This window comes from Microcaecilia unicolor, chromosome 1 (genome assembly GCF_901765095.1).
Source record: "Microcaecilia unicolor chromosome 1, aMicUni1.1, whole genome shotgun sequence".
NCBI classification, from domain to species: domain Eukaryota; kingdom Metazoa; phylum Chordata; class Amphibia; order Gymnophiona; family Siphonopidae; genus Microcaecilia; species Microcaecilia unicolor.
The window spans coordinates 648,603,277-648,624,451 of NC_044031.1; the positions used below are offsets into that span (position 1 = coordinate 648,603,277).

Consider the following 21,175-nt stretch of genomic DNA (forward strand, 5'->3'; position numbering starts at 1 on the left):
GCAGAATTTTAAACCCAGGTTTCGCTGTTTCTTAACCTGCTTCCTGTGTCCTTTTTAGGGTTCTTGGGATATTTCTTCTCTGTGATGGAGGAGTGTTTGGGTTATGCGTGCTAAGTGAAGGTTTCTCTTGCACTCCAGCTGCTGACAGTGACATTTCTCCTCCCGCCCTGTAGATGGGGCTAGTTCCAGGCGCTGCACCAGTGCACTCACTCACCCAGGCTTTGCTCTCACTGGTAGAGGCCAGGCTCCCCTCCCCCCTTCACCGTTCAATCAGCACCAGCTCAAGCAGAGCAGGGAGGGGCAGCGGGTGAGGGACGCAGGTCCCAGTGGGAAGGAAGGAAGGAAGCTTGCTTCACACTCTTTCTTTCCTTTTCATTCACACACTCTGTAGTCAGGAAGGAAGCCAGGGCTGGGGGGCCTGAGGGGCTGAGGATCCAGCAGCATCGGGGACCACAGAGGAGCGCAGCCCCCTGCTAGCTTGCCCTATCCATTCCACCATGGGCGAGAGCGAAAAACTCAACATCGATTCTATCATTGGGAGACTCCTAGAAGGTGAACTTATTGCCTAAAACTCTGCTCCTGCTTCCTTCCAGCCCCGGCGGCTTCCTGTCCTGCTGTGAGAGCGCCTTTCTTTACGCTCTTTTCGGCTCTCTTTCCTTTAACTCTCTCTAGATACTTTTTTTTTGTAAAACAAATATCTGTTTTGTTCGTTTTTGCAATCGATTTCTCGTTAGTCACCAAAAAAAAAAAAGAAAAAGTGAACACTTAGAGAAGGAACCAGGAAGTGAGGGGAGGAGGAGTCAAGTACATAAGTTAAAAGGAAAAGAGAATTTCCCTTCCCCCAAGCTTGCCGAGAGGGCTCAAAGCAGCAGTAGCTTGTTCTCCCCGATCCTTCGCGCAGTGCCTTTGGGCAGCCGGGGTGAGGCTGTCGCCTGTTCCCGGGGTTGCACGGAGAGGAAGCGCCCGGTGATAATTGCTCTGCTTCTCTTTCTGGGAATTTAATTTCTTTCCCTTACTCCCTTGGAGACGATATGCAAACACACAGAAACTACACGCCTTATTTGAAAAACAGAAACTACAACTGCCTGCTCACAGCCCAACTGGGCTGAAACACCCCAGGGCTCTAGGTAGTTAGCAGTGAGAACTGGTTAAAAATATATATATATGTAGTAGTATTTTTGCTTAGGAGAGGTTTAATTCTCCTTGGATTTGCCAGGGTCTAAACAGTTCAGTGTCCTTAGTTGAGGTCATGTGCAGAGCGTGATCAGGAACCTTAAGAGTATAATTTTATAATACTGGTGTTTCTTCTGAGTTGGGTGTCCCCCTCTCCCTTCCCCTTCTGTGACAGCTGAGACCTGGGGTGGGCTGAGTCAAGATTTGGTTCTCCCCAGGGAAGACTGAGTACTGCTGTTCCAGAGCTTCCCCTGCTAAGTAAGCTGCTACGATCCAATCTGTAAAAATGATTATATAAATATAACTTTTTACAGTTGTTTGAACGTTTATAAATAGGGGTACAAAGCCCTTCATTTTGACAACAGCTCCCAGGTGAGTGGAGTAGAACGTCTCATTTTATTAAGGAAAAGCCTTATACTGTGTGTGTGTGTGTGTGATTCCAGGTCACCCAATGGGCTAAAGTGTTTGGCTTGTCTCAGGTTATAGAGAGAACTAGTTCCTATGTCCTGAAAGTTTGCCCCTAGTCTGCCTAACTCCTGACCAATGCACATGGTGGAATGTCAGAGATTTAGCCTCTGGCTGGCTTTCTTTTCAGGCAGCAATAAAGATATTGGGACCTGCGCTGGGAGATGTGCATCTTTTACGGACTTCTGCAGGATAGAGGCTTCAGTAATGATTGTGCCCTGTATTTTTTTTTGTTTTTTTTGCTTGGCTCCTTCAGTGTGCAATAGCACTGCACAAGCGTCACGTGAGCAGATAACCTTAATTATCTGCTCAGTAAATTTCAATTCTACATAAGTATTGCTATACTGGGACAGACTGAAGGTCCATGAAGCCCATCCTGTTTCCAACAGTGGCCAATCCAGGTTGGCAAGATCACAAAACAATACAATACATGTTATGCTGCTTATCCTAGACATCTTTTGGGGGTGTCCAACATTGGGTTGTGTAGGCTTCTGGGAAGGCTGGGATTACAAGTACCCCTCAAATCCTGGCGTCAGGGGGCACATGGGCACTGTGTACAATGGGGGTTGTATTCAAAGGTACTTGTTTTTGGTTAACAGGTGCTGCCAACCAGTTAAATGCCATTGAATGGGATATTCACTGGCAGTAACTGGTTAGTATTACTGAATATCTTTTCTTACCTGGTGATCGCTGCAAGTGATTGTTGGGTGTGTTGTCTTCACTGTTGGCTGGACTTCTGCAGCACTCTTCACTGTTGCCCCTGCCAGGGGTCTTTCTGATAACTCCTCTGCTTTTGATAAAGGTTGGCAGTTCTTGGCCTTTACCGTCATGTAGTCTCAATCTGCAGTGTTATATTAAAACACATGTCTGTATTAAGTAAAACTTTCCCTGTCTGTGTGTGCCAGATCCTCAGACTGGAGCTCAAGATCTGCCCTGCTGAAGTGTCCCAAATGATTCAGGGCAGATTAAAATCTCCCACTAGCAAGTACTCCCTACTTGGCTGCTCTTGTGTAGCTGGGTGTCAGCTGAATTTCCATCTGATATTTCTGTTCTAGAGATGTGTCATTCACACCAGAGTAAAAGGAACCTTTTTGTCAAAGAGATCACAATGCTTCTCCCTCTTCTGGGATACCCTGTGTTTTTTGTTCCTCTGTCATAACCTCTCCTGTACTTTCTGGTCTGGCTGTGTCCCAGTCATGGCTCTTATTTTACTGTCACATGCAGCGATCACTGGGTAAGAAAAGATATTAAGTAACACTAACCTTTTCCTCATCTGTTGCTTAAATATGCAAAGAAAACAGAGAGTGGGATTCCGCAGCAGTCAGTGTTGGGACCTCTGCTTTCCAACATATTTATAAATGATCTAGATATGGGAATAACTAGTGAGGTAATTAAATTTGGCGACGACACAAAGTTATTTGAAGTTGTTAAATCGCAAGAGGATTGTGAAAAATTGCAAGACGACCTTGGGAGACTGGGCATCCGAATGGCAGATGATGTTTAATGTGAGCAAGTTCAAAGAGGGATGTGGGAAAGAGGGATCAGAACTATAGCTACGTGATGCAAAGTTCTGCATTAGGAATCACTGACTAGGAAAAAGAGTCATTGATACTGTGAAACCCTCTTCTCAGTGTGTTGCGGTGGCAAAGAAAGCAAATAGAATGTTAGGTATTATTAGGGAAAGAATTAAAAATAAAAACAAGGATATTATAACACCTTTGTATCGCTCCATGGTGCGACTGCACCTTGAATACTGTGTGCAATTCTGGTCACTGCATCTCAAAAAAGATATAGTGGAATTAGAAAAGGTAAAGAGAAGGGCGATGAAAATGATAAAGGGGATGGGATGACTTCCCTATGAGGAAAGGCTGAATTGGCTAGGGCTCTTCAGCTTGGAGAAAAGACTGCTGATGGGAGATATGATAGAGGTCTAAAAAATGAGTGGCGTGGAATGGGTAGATGTGAATCGCTTGTTTACTGTTTCCAAAAATTCTAGGACTAGGGGGCATGCAATGAAGCTATAAAGTAGTAAATTTAAAATGAATCGGCGAAAATGTTTCTTCACTCAACATGTAATTAAATTCTGGAATTTGATGCCAGAGAATATAGTAAAAGCAGCTTAGCAGGGTTTAAGAAAGGTTTGGATAGCTTCTTAAAAGTCCATAGTCCATTATTTATTTATTTATTACATTTGTATCCCACATTTTCCCACCTATTTGCAGGCTCAATGTGGCTTACATAGTACTGAAAGGCGTTCGCCAAGTCCTGTAAAGGAACAAATATAAGGTGATGTGGTCGAATGAGGTACGTGTGTTTCAGGCACAATAGGGGTTGAAGATAGCGAAGGTTATATAGTGTCCAGTACGATCTTTGGTTTTATTGTGTTGCAGAGTTTAGGCATTTATGTTGGGTCGGTAGGGTATGCCTTTTTGAACAGGTTGGTTTTTAGTGATTTCCTGAAATTTAGGTGGTTGTAGATTGTTTTCACAGCTTTTGGCAGTGCGTTCCATAGTTGTGTACTTATATAGGAGAAGCTGGATGCATAGGTTGTTTTGTATTTGAGTCCTTTGCAGTTTGGGTAGTGGAGGTTTAGGTATGTTCGTGATGATCCGGTTCTGTTTCTGGTTGGTATGAGGTCTGTCATGTATCCTGGGACTTCGCCGTAGATAATCTTGTGGACCAGGGTGCAGATTTTGAAGGAAATATGTTCTTTGATTGGACTTGGAAAAACCCACTGCTTATTTCTAGGATAAGCAACATAAAATATATTGTACTGTTTTGGGATCTTGGCCAGGTTGGAAACAGGATACTGGGCTTGATGGACCTTCAGTCTGTCCCAGTATGGCAGCACGTATGTACTGTCTTTGACTTACTTTTAGAAGCAGGTAAACTGACTCTGTCATGGACAGAGAGTGCAGGTATAATTGAACCTTTTTGTGTAAGGCATTAGTAAATAAATAAAATAAGAACTAGAAACTTTGACATCAGACAACATTTTTATGGATTAGATAGCTTTTTTTTTCTTCCTTTTTTTAAGACTTTATTTTTCTTTTTTGTTCATCCCTTCCTCTTGCGAGTTATTCTTTTCTTCTGCCAAACATCCTTTCTCTTAGTCTTTGAGTTCTTCCCCCTCACCCTAAATTCAGGTTATTTGGTGGCATCTTCACCCCTGCAGACAAGCCTGGGGGTTGCCATGTGCCAGTTTGAGGCCCCTGGGTGACTTGGCACCTGGGATTTTCCAGCCTTGTTACCAGGAGGCTGAGCTTCAAAAATGGTTAGGGATGGAAGATGATGCAGTCACCTTCAGGGTGGACGACCCTACACAGTGCTTACCAGCTTCTGAAGAGTACAGTAAGCAACAGGAGCCTCAGCTCTGCATAGTTCCTGAGGCATGAAAGTAGACAAATGTCTGTAGCATTTACTTCTTGTGCCATGAAAAATGTTTCTGGCAGCTCAAAACAATATTTGGCTCTGTCTTATGAAGAATTGCTCCAGTGTAGGATTTTCGTTATGAATTTGTTGAATAGAAGCCCCAGAGATGAAGAGACAGTGTTTCTGCTAAAGTCAGGCACAGAGACTTACATCTGCTCTTGGCGTCATCTGGTAACTTCATTATAAATCACCCTACAGAGCATAAATGTAAACCTCTGAAAGAAGGAAAAGGCCATTCTCAAGTAAATTAAGAGTAAGCCGGTGACAGATCAGCTTACTGTTAGGGGAGCTGTCCGCCTTTCCTTTCCAGTCTGCCAGTGCCCTGTTTCTTGCAGGCAGCAGTTGTGATGGGTCTGCTGTGTGAGACCGGTTACAAATGCTTAGGGCCATGTGATGCCAGCTGCTGGCTCATAATTACAGAATTATTGCAGCATCTGGACTGTGACATCACCAGGATGTGTGTATTCTGTGCTGCCTCGCCCTGCCCCTGGAGCCTACGTCCTCTTACCCGTGCAAATGTCATTAATTAAAGCTTTTGAAATGGAAAGCTATTTGTCTCTAGTATTTGCATATTACATAGATCCCAACGAGCACACGTAGTCATATTGACAACATTCAAAAGACACCCAGAAACCACCCACAGGTTAAAATAAACAGGGTCCTAAGCTAAGACCCCTAGCCAACCACGGGGTCTAAGACAATATTAAAATTAGCAAGCCCACCTACAGCTAAGGGAGCCCCCTAGAAACATGATTTTAAGTTACCTTGACAGACTTTGGAGCTGGTTAAGTCAAAATTGGACATTGGTCCTTTTAATCATAAGGCCTTGCTTTTAGTGGATAAGAATTATAAAACAAAATACACTTGTAACATAGAACTGGACTAACCACCTAATACAAAAAGTGTCCAGCATTTGAACCTGGCAGAAAAAACAACACAACCCACTCATATTTTAAAATAATTTTTCTCTTCTAAAAGTACCCCATTTTCATAAATTTTGTTTTTTTTTTTAATGATGTGGAAACTTGTCTAGCTAGCACAAGAGAAAAGGTTAAATATTAAACTGCTTTTCATCTGGGACTAGCCGCACATAACCTTTCAGCTGTTGTGCTGCAAACATTCAGCTTTATTCTCTGGTCGCAGTCAAGGATTGTGTGTTGCTTGTAACATTTCTCTGCGTTTCAACTGTGATTTTGTATTTGATAGAAAAGACGACCATTTGTGTTCTTTGTAAGTCATGTTTAGTCAGAAATGAAACTTAAGATCATTCCTCGTGCAACTTATTCTTAAATTTAGGATATGTAACTCGGCGCCGATTATGCATGTGAGATCAGCTTCCTAGGTGTGACTTGGGGTTCCCAGGATGAGCACTGGGGAAGTCTCTGTTCCGCTGCCAACAGGGGTCGCTCATATAATGGCTTTCCCTCACACACCCCCTCTGGAGCACATCCCTGTCCCACAGGAACCTTAAACCTTCGATTCCAGATGGCTGCCTAGTCACAGGGGCCAGACTGTTGTCTTTATGTTTTTCGAAAAGCTCCATTTTTGCTGCAGTGACAAGTCAGCTTTAAGTACGTCGCACTGCAGCTTTAAGTACGTTGCAAAAGTGGACAAAAATGTTGTATTTGAAATATTGCCTTGTGGCGCTTTCAACTTAATAACTTAACAGCAGAAGTACTAATGGCCTGGGTAGTTAACGTTCAGGTTTCAATTTTATCTGATATACTGTCTATATTAAAAAGAAAATGGGGGAAAGATGGAGCAGAGTACCACTAGGACTAGAGACAAGAGGAGCGGGCGAGGGAAAAGATACAATAATTATACGGGGGAAGAGAGACACCGGGGCAGAAAAATGTTTGATCACTCTTCCCACAGGCCCTGAGGAGAGTGAACAATGTTATTAATGCAAAATAGATTGAAAGACAGCTGAAAAGTAGAAAGTGTTAAGTTAGAAAAGGAGATTCCAATTTGAGGTACAGGGGGAGATGATTCCCTAGCCAAGGAGTGGGCAACCACAGTCCTCGAGGGCCACAACCCAATTGGGTTTTCCAGGGCTTTTTTTGAGGGGTTACTTGGGGGTACTGAGTACTGGCACCTTTTCCACTGTCTGCTAAAATTGACCCATGGACCCCAAGTTTTAATGGAAGAGCTCAGTCTCTACACATCAATTCTGTCTTGTCATAGATTCTGTGACTGGTTGCAGGGGGCCTGGCTATTGTGGGGTGGGTCCCTCAGTGATCACCCCACCCTTGAAGGGTGGCCAAGCACTTGAGTACCGGCACCTTTTTTGCTAGAAAAAACGCACTGGGGTTTTCAATGTACTACTTCATTGTAATCAGATAGATCTCATGCATATTTATTTTATTTATTGCATTTGTACCCCGCATTTTCCCACCTATTTGCAGGCTCAATGTGGCTTACATAGTACCGTCAAAGGCGTTTGCCCAGTCGGTGGATAACAAATACAAAGTTGTATAGTGATCGTATGTAAAAGTGGAGGGTCGGAATGGATGAAGATTGCGTGTTGTCCTGTGCGATCATAGTCATGCTGTGTTGGTAAGTGAAGAGGGTTATGTGGGGTCGTTGGGGTAGGCCTTTTTGAAGAGGTTGGTTTTTAGTGATTTCCTGAAGTTCAAGTGGTCATGGATTGTTTTCATAGCTTTTGGGAGCCCATTCCATAGTTGTGCGCTTATGTAAGAGAAGCCGGCTGCATAAGTTGGTTTGTATTTCAGTCCTTTGCAATTTGGGTAGTGTAGGTTTAGCTAGGATCTTGATGATCTGACGTTGTTTCTTATTGGTAAGTCTATGAGGTCTGTCATGTATTCTGGGACTACGCCGTATATGATTTTGTGGGCTAAGGTGCAGATTTTGAAGATGATCCGTTCTTTGATTGGGAGCCAATGCAACTTTTCTTGGCGGGGTTTAGCACTTTCAAAGCGTGTTTTGCTGAATATCAGCCCGTCTGCTGTATTTTGGGTGGTCTGGAGTTTTTTTATGAGTTGTTCTTTGTAGCCCGCGTAGATTCCGTTGCAATAATACTCATTTTGGAAATCTTGAAAACCTGACTGGGTTGTGTCCCTTGAGGACTGTGGTTGCCCACACCTGCCTTAGCCTATGAAGTTGGTGCTGAGGTCACAATCGTGGTGAGGTCAGCTGTCTGGCCCTATAAAGCCCCACACCTTTCTGGCTGGTCCCATAGAGTGGAGCCGGTGCTGCATCTGGGAAAAGGACAGAAGGCAGGTGAAAGGTTACATAATTTACTGGTAGGCTTCTCTGAACAATTTAGAATATATTTAGTTGTTAGTTTTGCATAACCTGTGAGTTTGTTAGATTTTGAATAAATTGTGCTGGATTAGTCCAGTTGGATACACAGAAATGAAGATCAACAAACCAGCTCTAGGTGATTCCTTTGTTTGGACTAGCTTAATCCCTCTGTGAGTGGTTCTTGAGCGCTTCTCTCCTGTTTTGAAAGCAAACACCACGGTAGTCATCCAGCCTGTAACCCTATATTCAGCCATCTGCAGCCTTTGTTTATCTTTGCTGTCTCACTCACTGGTCTCTAATTTGTAAGGTTAGAGTAATAAAAAGCTCCTGCCTTCAAACCCCTCCATGACTTTGTGTCTTTGGTAGCTTTTGAGATGAACAACGTTGAATGGGGCTTTGTACAGGCACACACTTGTTCGCAAGGTGCAAGATCAGAGCATGGTTCTGCTTCCTTTTAAGCCTTTTCTCTCCCCCCCACCCTCCCATAGATCAGAGGGGACAATACCAAGGAAAGCACAAAATCTGGATCCAAGAATAATGTCAGAGTGGCTGAAATGCCCTGAAGAATGGTGACCAAATTAATTCTGGGTATCAATGAGGGAGTGTTTCTTCCTTTTGCTTTCTGTGTTGGCCTGGCTACTGGTACTTCCAAAAAGATGCCCCCTTACAAGCACTAAGATCCCCAGAATGATTTTTTTTTTCTATTTGGAAATTTACTTTATAAAGGATTGCTCGTCAGGCTTGGAAATCTCTGCCTGGGGACTTTGACTAGAGATAGAACATTTGAAGTTTTGATTTGTTTGAAATTACTGTTTTTTTCTTGTTCATTTTATTTTTATTGAAATTTTAACCAATTTTACAAGCAAATCATTTGCAACAGAAATTATGGGTAACATTCCTAGCAATCAAGTACATCCAAAAGCAGAAAATATAATAAGAAAATTAGTTTTAAAAAAAGGACATTTATCCAATTTTAGCTCTCAATAGTGAGGAGAGGAACTCACATTAACAGAGAATTCTAGGGAAAAAAAGAGAGAAAAAAAGCAAAGGCCTAACAGTACATGAAATAAACATACAACTAACCCTACTCTACTGGAGGATTACCAGCAAGATGAATTGGAAACCTGTCAAGTAATTTTACAAATGTTCTGGGTCATAGAAAATACATGTTAAGTAAACACTTTGAAGGAAATGCAAAAAAATTAAAATGGCAAATAAAATGTTATATGGACAAATACAAAGTGATGGACATTGGGAAAAATAATCCAAATCATTAGTTACCTTATGTTAGGTTCTATCTTAGGCGTCAGCACCCAAGAAAAAGATCTAGGAATTATTGGGGATAATATGCTGTAATATTCTGCCCAGTGTAACATACTAAATGACCACAGATAAAGACCTGAATGGTCCATCCGGTCTGCCCAACAGTCACACTCATTATTAATTCATGATTAAATCAACAATGAATGTGATATATTATGTACTTTATCACGAGTCTTCCTTTGACGTTTCTGGGACATAGACCACAGAAATCTGCCCAGCTCTGTCCTTATGTCCCACCTACTGGAGTTGCCGTCAGAGCTCACTCCAGCCTATCCAAATCTATCGTGTCATTTGTGGGACTCAAACCGAAAAATTCTGTTCAATACTGTCCTCAGTTCCAGCTACTGAAGTTGCCATTGAAGCCCTTTCCAGCTTGTCCTAAACTGGATTGTCATATACAGGCACAGACCTACACAGTCCGCCTGGTACCGGCTTTAGTTCTTCACAGCTGGGGCAGCTGTCCAAGTGTCTCTCGCACATCCACCCCCTGCAGCCATTTAAGTGTTTTTTTTTAATTATTTATTTATTTGTTGCATTTGTACCCCACATTTTCCCACCTATTTGTAGGCTCAATGTGGCTTACATAGTACCGCCAAAGGCGTTTGCCCAGTCGGATAACAAATAAAAAGTTGTATAGTGATCGTATGAGGTATAAGTGAACGGTTGGAATGGATGAAGATTGCGTGATGTCCTGTTCGATCATAGTCGTGCTGTGTTGATAGGTGAAGAGGGTTACGTGGGGTTGTTGGGGTAGGCCTTTTTGAAGAGGTTGGTTTTTAGTGATTTTCTTAAGTTCGTGGATTGAATTCCACCACTGTTTTTGTATCTATCACCTCCCTTGAGAGGGCATTCTAGGCATCGACCACCCTCTCCGTGAAAAAGATTTTCCTGACATTACTCCTGTCTACCACCCCGCAACCTCAGCTCCTGTCCTCTAGTTTTATCATTTCCCCTTCTCTGGAAGAGATTTGTTTCTATATTAATACCTTTCAAGTATTTAAAGTCTGTATCATATCTCCCCCGTCTGTTCTTTCCTCTAGGCTATATATATTCAAAAAAAGCAAACAGAATGCTACAAATTATTAGGAAAGGGATAGAAAAGAAGACAAAGAATATTATTATGCCTTTGTAACGCTCCATGGTGTGACCTAACCTTGAGTATTGATGTTTAGATCTGTTCACTGTATCTCAAAAAAGATGTAGCGGAATAAAAAAAAAAAAAAGTTAATGAAAGGTGACCAAAATGATTAAGGGAATGAACTCCTCTCATATAAGAAAAGGCTAAAAGAGGTTGGAACTCTTCAGCTTGGAAAAGAGATGGCTAAGTGTGGATATGATAGAGGTCTACAAAATCCTGAGTGATGTAGAACTGGTAAAAGTGAATCGATTTATTTATTCTTTCAAAAAGTACTAAGAACTAAAAGACACTCAAAGAAGTTACACGGTAATACTTTTAAATCAAATAGGAGGAAATATTTTTTCACTCAACGAATAGTTAAGCTCTGGAACTCGTTACCAGAGAATGTGGTAACAGTGGTTAAGACAAGTTACTGAAGGAAACCTCTAGTCTGCTATTGAGGTAGAAATGGGGAAGCTGCTGCTGACCCGGAGATTGATAGTATGGAATATTGAGATTCTGCTAGGTATTTGTGACCCGGATTGGCCACTGTTGAAAGCACAATACTGGGCTAGATGGACCATTGGTCTGCACCACTATAGCTATTCTCATGTTCTTAAATAAATCTCCTGGAATTCAGGACTCCATGGAACACCCTAAAGGCTTTCAGAGATTGTTAGCCAACAAAATAATCCTGGTCCAGATGGATAAGCAAAGTAGCCATATAGTACATATCAACAAACAAAAGAAACAGGATCCTAACTCCTGTATCAGGATGTGGAACAGGGCCTTCTGTTATTGAGTGGTTCTCAGAGGAACTCACCTGGCAGGAGAAAGACTGATCTTGGCAGACAGTAGAGTTTTGTTTCTGTTGGGTCCAATTTTAGTAATCTGTCATGTATGACACGTTACGTTGTGAGTTTTTGTTGTAGTCAACGTAGCACTGTGTATAGGAAGATTATAAATCTTGTAGATAATTCCCAGCAGGCAATAATCATTCATTAATGCCATGGAAACGATTGGACATGGTGCTAAAGGTTTAGTGCTCTTTAGTGCATATGACCTTTACATTGGTGCACTAATACATGTCAAAAACATGCTTTAACAAATGGTTTACTAAACAGGCCACAAAGCCTTCAATTTACAAGGACATTACACAGGGCAGCTAGCTATTCATACTTTGCTTTTTTTTGTTGTTTTTATTTTTAGAAGTTTATTGAAACTCAAAACACAGCCAGAAAAGGCTGGCATACAATATTAAAAAATGCACCGCTATTACAGTGTAAGAGTCCAAAGATACTTCTATTCATTTTTTTTGAAAAGTAAGAAATTCTTATACCCAAAAAGCAAACCACCCCAATAAAAGTTATTTCAAGCTAGGCACACAGAATAAAAGTGTATTCCTTTCCATTATTGTTTCTTCCTGCTTTTTTGAACTTCCCCAATCTATGGGAACTAGGATTGTGACCTAGCAGTACCAGCCCTTTTATACCTGTGGATATAAAATAGATAAATTTATCCCCAACCAACCAACTCAGGCAGCTTGATCACTGCAGCGGCAGACATACACTGGGGATTTTTTTTTTTTTTTTTTTTGAAACCCTACAATAATGGCCTCTAGATGTTGCTCTCTTTTCAGGGGCTATGAATGCAAACTTTCAGCATCCCCCAGCCCGTATAGCCTGGGAAGTGACCGAACAGCACCGCCCCCCCCCCCCCCATCTTAGTTTTCATACACTTGCAATAGTTTCTTCTAATCTCTGATCAGTGACTATGTGTTTGCTATCTCCCAAAAGGTCCCTATGATGAGCCCAGTTTTCAGAAAAAGCTGAGCTCCTGAGTATTTTGTACAGCGCTGTGTAACCATAGTAGCGCTCTAGAAATGTTTAGTAGTAGTTAGGTGTGTAACTTTGCCCCCTATTTTCATTCAAACATAGGAGCCTAAACTTTCTGCTGAAAATCCATCTAAAGTTAGGACTTTAAATGTTGTTAAATCTAGGCAAATGAATGACACAGAGCATAAGTCTCTAACGTAGTTGCCTGGTGTTGAAAATCAATGCTAAGTCCCTAACCTCCCCTCCCCTTCCCCAACTACTCTCAAATTTAGGGTATTAAAAGTGTTTCAGTCAACTGAGCATAAATTCTGGCACTCAGCTCTAGCTATATAAAAGTTTGAGAGACCAATTTATGAGCATAAACTCTTTGAATACTGGTCTCTATAACATTCACAAAACTATTTGCCCAGGTGCAGGTGGACTGGCCAGTGTGCCAGAAATCCAAAGCCAATAGCCACCATATAGCCAATGTCAGTATAAGGCAGAGCACAATTAAACATCAAAATAAAATCAATTTAAAACCTCACAGTGCTATAAAATAGAAAATTCAATTAAAAAAAACAGCATACATTACTTGGCCCTCTGCCCGCGGGTATTACAAAATGGTGAATTTTGGATATCCAGTTTTCCAATTTCCAAAGGTCTTTCTGCAATTTTTCACAGTCTGCATACGTTTTAACAATTATCTAATGAAATTTCTCCTGATTGGACTGTAGAGGAGTGTGGTAGCCGTGTTAGTCCACTCTTAAGGTTATCAATAGAAATCAAACAAAATAAAACATGGAAAAGAAAATAAGATGATACCTTTTTTATTGGACATAACTTAATACATTTCTTGATTAGCTTTCGAAGGTTGCCCTTCTTCCTCAGATTGGACCAAAGACCTTACGTGAGAAATCCATCTATCTGAGTTCCTTAACTCAGTGTTGACACATCTTTGGTGAGGACAATTTTGTACTGGAGGAATTCGAAAAGGGATATCCTTCATTATTAAGATGGCCTTCGTAAAGTGCACTGCTTATTTCTGGGATAAGCAACTGTTACTCTCTTTGGATCTAGCCAGGTACTTGTGACCAAGATTGACCACTGTAGGAAACAGGATACTGGGCTTAGTGGATCTTTGGTCTGTCCCAGTATGGCAATACTTATGTTCACCAGATAGGATTGATTCATTCACCAGGACACAGTCTCTGAGAGATCTTGTGATCCAGGCTACATCTCACAGTCTGAGTGGCCTGAATCCAATGAGGTATGATCCATTTTGCTAAGAGAATTGGGTTATTTATTTATTTTCTGTATTTATACTGTATATACTACCTAGACCTAAACAGTTTACAATTTTATTTTCAGGTACTGTCCCTAATGGACTGACAGTCTAGTATTGTCTAGTACCTGGGGCAACGGAGGGCTAAGTGACTTGCCCAGGGTCATACGGAGCTGCAGAGGGAATTGAACCCGGTTCCCCAGGATATGAACCCACTGCTGACCATTAGGCCTCATGCTGATGTTTGCTGATACAGTACAGTCTCTTGAACCATGGATCTTGTCTTACAGGAAAAAGGACCTTGTCTGAGTCATGTCAGAGCTCCTGTGAATTCCGGTTGAGATGAGGGGCTTAAATGTGACTTTTGGCAGTCTATGATGAACACTGACTCCAGCACCTGCATAATTTATTTGTATGGATCTTCCCATAATACGCTCTTAACTAACCAGTCTTCCAGCTAGGAAAATATGCACAGATGCTTGGCTTCTGTGGCTAGACACAAGGCTGAAAAGCAAGTTGTGATACTGGTAGCGGGGTTGCTTGTTACATCCTAGCTATCTCTGATTTGTGTCTCTCCTATGGGTGTAGGATTCCTTTAGGTCCAGAGAACATAATCAGTTACCATTTTGAAGACAAGGAATATTGGTGCTCGGGGAAAGATCTTAAACCTTTCTCATATCAGAAATATGTTCAAAGCCCTTAGGTCAAGACAAAATCCCCCTGTTTTCTTCGTGACCAAGGAATACTTGGGAGTAAAATCCCTGCTTCCTTTTCCTTGGTGGGACAGTTTCAACCACATTGGTCTCCTAAGAGCAAAGATGGGTGCCTTTTGATTAAGTATTTCCCGGTGCTGAGAGTTTAACTAAGATATTCTTGGTGGGCAATATAATAGAATAGCTGGAATCTACTTCCAAGCTGAATGATCTTTAGACCTTAGTGGTTGGTTAAAAGGCTGTCTGGCATGGATACCGGAACCCTAGACTGATCTCCTGAATGCAGTCCAAACTCTGTTCCAGCCTTTGGATGAGGAGTAGGCTGTGGCTTTTGGATCTCTGTTGTCTGGAATGAGGATAAGATTGAGATTTCTTCTGAGATTTTCTGGAATGATACATAATGCCTTTATGAGGTATTCCTTTGACCCCCTATTCACATACTACTGGGAAGAAGAGGAAGTTGGGTCAGAGATGGACTGAGAGAGGGGCTTGAGTGCTGTGTGAGAGAAGCTACCTCTTACCTTACCACTCGAGATTCTCTTCACAGCATGCTGGGAAGCCTTTCCTGCATATCAACAAAGGTCTGAGGTGCATAGTCATGAGTCTTGGGGCCCCAATACCCATAACAGAAGATTTCAGTACTGTCTCCAAAAATATCACAGTTCAGCTTTTTGAACTGCTTCCCCTTTTCCACTAAAAACCAGAATTGATCAGACTTGTCCTGAGGTGTATGAATTCCACAAACTTCTCATTATTATTAATTACATTTGTACCCCGCGCTTTCCCACACATAGAAGGTTCAATGCGGCTTACATAGTAAATAGAATTACAAAGTCTTGAAGGAGAATGTTACAAGTTTTAGTAAACATAGTAGTAGTGGGGTTTTGAGGATGTGTAAATTGAGCATGGAGAGGTAAACAAAGATAGGATGAGCAAAAGGAGAAGAGATTGGGAGGGGTAAGGAGTAGGAAGGATGGTGAGGAAGAGATTAAGGAATGAGCATAAGGAGATTGTGAGACATGGTCAAAGGTATAATAATCGTCGGGGCAGGAATCGTGTGGGTGGGTTTAAAAAGTTAAGTTGGTGATCTTACGAGCTTCTTGTCCTACTATCCCTCTTTTGGAGTCTGATAAGAAATTGTATAACATACTGCTAGCTGTTGCCTTGCATTTAATTGTCTCCAATTGGAAAAATAATGTGTACCTGAATTATAATGAATGGTGGAGTTATGTATGCGTGATCAGAAAATATGAAACAATTTTGGCCCATAGGCGTCGAAACATTAGGTCTGTTTTGAGGACCTGGGCTCGTTTAGACCTTTTTTGTCAGGAGCCACATAGCACTCCTTGACCTTGTGTAACCCTGCAATTTGTCTCCGGGTATTGCCATGGAACTTTGACTTTGATTATGCTTATGATTTTTTTTTTTTTTTTGGGGGGGGGGGGTTAATTTCCGGGGGGGGGGGGGTTGTTTGATGATGTGTTTATTTTTGTATTCTCTGTATGACAAAACCTTTAATAAAAATATAATTTAAAAAGTTAAGTTGGGTCATTAGGGTAAGCTTTCTTGAAGAGATGGGTCTTCAACATTTTTCTGAATGGTAGATGGTTGTTGATGGTTCGGATGGATCTTGGCAGAGCGTTCCAAAGCTGGCTGTCCAAAAAGGAGAAACTGTATGCATAGGAGGTCTTGTATTTGTAATTGTACGCAGAGTGCCTCATTTTCAAAGCACTTAGACTTACAAAGCTCATTAAGTTGCTATGGAACGTTGTAAGTCTAAGTGCTTTGAAAATACACCTCAGAATGTGTACCACACAATGGTGTAGGAGCTGCTATTTCTTAAATCTGGAAGTCTTCTGGACTCTTAACATGCTTCGCGTTCTGATGAACTAGATCTATGGGGAAAGGGGCAGATCTCCCATATTTGTCATCTGCACTGCAGATATCAACACATCTAGATGAGATTTTTGGACAGTGCTAGGGAGGAGCTCATTGTGATGCATATTATTATTATTAGCATTTGTATAGCACTACCAGACGCACGCAGCACTGAACACCTGATACAAAGAGATAGTCCCTGCTCAAAAGAGCTTACAATCTAAATAATACAGACAGACGAGACAGTTGCGGGTGAGGGAAGTAATGGGAGCTAAAAAGCAGCAGTGAAAAGGTGGGGTTTCAGCATAGATTTGAAAACAGGTAGAGATGGAGCTAGACGTATAGGTCCAGGAAGTCTATTCCAGGCATAAGGTGCCGCGAGAGAAAAAGAGCGAAGCCTGGAGTTAGCAGTGGAGGAGAAGGGGGACAACGAGAGAGTTGTCCAGTGAGCAGAGTTCACGGGGAGGAATGTAGGGAGAGATGAGTGGAGAGGTAATGGGGGGCTGCAGAGTGGATGCATGTAAAGGTACGAGAAGTTTAAACTGAATGCGGAATTGGACAGGGAGCCAGTGAAGTGACTTGAGGAGTGGGCTAGTGTGGGTATAACGATTCTGGCGGAAAATAAGTCGTGCCGCAGAATTTTGGACAGATTGGAGAGGAGAGAGATGGCTGAGTGGAAGACCAGTGAGAAGTAAATTGCAATAGTCCAAGCGAGAGGTGGCAAGGGTGTGGTTAAGGGTTCTGGCAGCGTATTCAGAAAGGAAGGGGTGAATTTTGCTAATATTGTAGATAAACGACAGGTTTTGGCGATCTGTTGAATATGCGCATATGGGCAAGAAGCTTTTAAACTAGATCATGGGGAGTCTAAAAAAAAAAAAAAAAGGTGGGAGAGTTAAAATATATAGCACTGAATGAAGAGGTAGATACAACTGACATTTTGGAGACCTGGTGAAAGGAGGATAACTTTGAATATCGATCCCTAAGTTTATGTAACTTTTTAGCAGAAAACCTAGGCTCCTGTGTTTGACTGATAAGGGACTAAAGGGCATTTAACTTAGGAGCCTGAATTTAGGGAATTCGTGTGTTTTGGAATATAGGGCCCAGAGAGGATAGAGAAAGTGTGTGCACTGAGAGCAGGGCTGAACACTGTATGTAGTGAGGCAGAGGCCAAGCACGGTTTGAACTGAACTGAGCACTATGCGGTTATGAAAGTAGGAAGTGAATGCTGTGCTATGTGGGCAGGATAACATTTGTTTTTGTTTTTTTCTTCCATCTTCTCTCCAGTCCAGGGATCACGGCCAGGGAAAAATGTGCAGCTGACAGAAAATGAGATCCGTGGCCTTTGCCTCAAATCACGGGAAATCTTCCTGAGTCAGCCCATTCTGCTTGAGCTGGAGGCCCCCCTGAAGATCTGTGGTGAGTGCGGGTAACAATAGAGAGGGGTTAATTGTTTTGGCCCCATCTGTGGCCCGTAGTGCTCTTGTTGAGAATCCTGTTCTCTGGTTCCCATTTATCTTGGTGTTGAACCTTTAATACATTACAAATCAGACTGTCCAAAGAACAGAACCTGTTGCTGAACAATGCCTTGCTTACCTGCGCTGTCTAGCCAAGCCTATTCATAAAGTACAGTAGGGTGTAAATCTACCTGTGGATATACAGGGCATAAATGGAGGCTTCAAAATTAAAAGTAATTCTGTCTGATAACAGGAACTTAGTGTACATCAAGGGAATATATCTGTCTCGGGGAGCACTTCAGCCCCCTGTGAAACTCAATGTGGAGTTCTCTTTGGCTAATGCTGTTACAACCCACCCTTCCTCTTTCAGAAGCTTCAGACCTGCCCTACAATAAAACACAATTTATGCTCCTCATGCCCAGTTCTGCTATTCACATGTAATTTGAGAGATAAAGGCCCCAACCCTTTGATACAAGTTTTCCCAGTACCCATCTTGCTGTTTGCTTCCATGACCAGGCCTTATTATTTATTGCCTTTTTGAAGAAATTCACACAAGGCACATTGTACAACAAGGTCAATCTGGATATAGGCAACAGAAAATTGGAACAGAAAAAAAAATATTCAAAGAACAGTATATATTATGGCATAGTATGCTCAGGGCTTTTTTTTTTTTTTTTTTTTTTTTTTGAGGGGGTACTTGGGGGTACTGAGTACCAGCACCTTTTCCATTGTCTGCTAAAATTGACTCATGGTCCCCAAATTATAATGAAAGAGCTCAGGCTCTTCACACCAAGTCTGCCTTGTCATAGATTCTGTGACTGGTTGCAGGGGGCCTAGCTATTGTTGGGTGGGTCCTTCAGTGATCAGTCTAACCCTGAAGGGTGGCTTGGCATTTGAGTACTGGCACCTTTTTTGCTAGAAAAAATGAACTGAGTATGCTGCTTACAATTGTTGTCATGTTCAGCTTGGCCCAGGCTCCTGGGTTCCTTCCCCTTGCTTGGCTTGCCATTAAGCTTAACTCCAGAAATCTATCCTTCAGCACCCCTTGAAGTAGGTATTGAGATGTGAGCCTGGGCAACCTTCTCTCCTAGAGTTTTGGAGCAATTTGCCAATTAGATGGCGGAGTGAATTGTATGATTTTTGAAAACTGTGCAGCCACAGTTACCTCCTGCTGTAAAATGTGTAGAAATATGGTGAGCTTGTGGTTGCCCTTTCTTTGGGGTGGTTTTTTGCCCTGACATGTTTGGTGGATTTAACTCCTCACAGGTGACATTCACGGACAGTACTATGACCTCCTGCGCTTGTTTGAGTACGGGGGCTTCCCCCCTGAGAGCAACTACCTCTTCTTGGGAGATTATGTGGATCGAGGGAAGCAGTCGCTGGAGACCATCTGCCTCCTCCTTGCCTACAAAATCAAGTACCCGGAGAACTTCTTCCTGCTGCGAGGGAACCACGAATGTGCCAGCATCAACCGCATCTACGGCTTTTATGATGAGTGTGAGTGTGGGCTTTGGGTGGTGTACAGTGTTGTGCTGCAGTCTCTGGGTGGGGGGGATAGTATGGGTGGAAACTGAAAGTTCAGTGCCTTCAGGATATAAGTGGATTTGAATCCAAGGCTACTTAAATTTCTGTGACAGTCTTGTCACATGAATTACCAAACCAAGTACATGGCCACAGATTGAAATGTTTTAATGTCTAGTAATCAACTATTCTGTTTTCCAAATTGTTGCAGTATTTTTTAAAAATTAATTTCTTGCCCTTTTGGACTGCCTGTTAGCTGTCCTGTCTACTCTTTGTGGCAAAGAAGGCTGGTAGCTGTTAAGACAGTGTGTGCACAAAATGTATCTTAGGCTTTAGAGGAAAATGATCATTTTTATCAATTTAGCTATTGAAAACTGTATTCTTAACTATTCACATACTCCCTGGCTCCTGTCACTGGGGATAGAAGAGAAAGGGGATATCTGCCAAGCACATCCTTGAATTAGCGGTTTTATCTGGTTCTTGAGGAAATGATGGGCTGTGCGCAAGCTCCAAATGACACTGGTTGCAATGGATACGCAGGGAGATAAGGGGTGTGGTTTTTTTGTTTTTTTTTTTTGGGGGGTGGGGGGGCGCAAGCACTTGTAAAGGAGGGTTTATGCCACTCTTGGTCAGGGAAAAAGAAGTACACCAAAACAAAAAGTTAGTACATTGTCTGCCTGTAATATAATTTAACTCACTGAATTTCCTTTAAACGCTGTCTGCTTTGATGTTGAGGGGAGGTTTCATTAATGTTCTTACAAAGAATTGTTTACATTTCTTCATTGCTTTACTTCATATAGATTTTCCATAGACTGAAGGACATGTCTGTACTTAGATTTAAACCAAATGTTAATAACAGCCTAAATGGATTAAGTCACTAAAACCACTTGGCTGTTGGAGCTCTGAGTTAGAAACAGCAAAAATCCTCTGTGTTTTTGCTTCTCTCCTAATAAAAGTGCAGTCAGCCATTAGTAGATACAGAGACAGTTTTATTGTAAGCCAGAACCTAACACAGTCTATGTTTCGGCAAATTGCTTGCCTCAGGGGTCTGAGATGACATAAATGTAATGAACAAAAAAACAGTAAGCATACAAATTTGGTAATTCAAATACAATGAAACATTTAAAACAAAACAAATTCATTAACGAATAATAAAAACATATGTGAGAAAACAGAAAATGTTGAAATAAATTTACACACTATAGAAATCCTATAAGATAAGTTAATATACATCAATTGGAGAGATGGAGCACAGGTAGTAAAAGAGAAAATTGTAGACAAAATATCACTGAATGGGTCACACTAGAATCGTGTCTCCTTGATCCACTAATGGGAGTGTTTGTTCAACATAAAAATCATTCAGCCACTGTAAAAGTAAAAACACGTAAATAACCATCTGTGGGAAAAGATGACTAAAGTAACAGATCAAAATATTGAGTAACTGATTTTCTATCATGAGTCCGTAAGCAGTCTGAAAAAGTTGCATGTTTGAACTGCAGTAAGTTTGTTTGTTTTAAAAAAATATATATTTTTCACATAAAAGGACGGGGTTTGCACTGTTGTATTATTATAACAGCATTCATTAAAACCTCATTTTCTGTCTCTGAAGACTTTAGTCACCTTTTCCCAGAGATGGTCACAAGCCCTTAAAAGACAAGAAATCACGTATGTGCATTACTGCCACGGAACTAAAAATCAAGGAGCCCTTTTACTAAAGTTTAGTGCGAGCTAACAGC

The 21,175-nt window shown here is 41.7% G+C and overlaps 1 protein-coding gene across 1 annotated transcript in view; it reads left to right on the top strand.

Annotated features, from left to right (window-relative positions):
- The first annotated feature begins 285 nt into the window (after nucleotides 1-285).
- Nucleotides 286-21,175, top strand: part of PPP1CA (protein phosphatase 1 catalytic subunit alpha) — a 40,847-nt gene continuing 19,957 nt past the window's right edge. Inside the window, 3 exon segments of the mRNA XM_030185699.1 lie at nucleotides 286-552; nucleotides 17,749-17,880; nucleotides 19,185-19,415. Coding sequence (XP_030041559.1) covers nucleotides 498-552; nucleotides 17,749-17,880; nucleotides 19,185-19,415 — 418 coding nt within the window. The 5' untranslated portion in view covers nucleotides 286-497.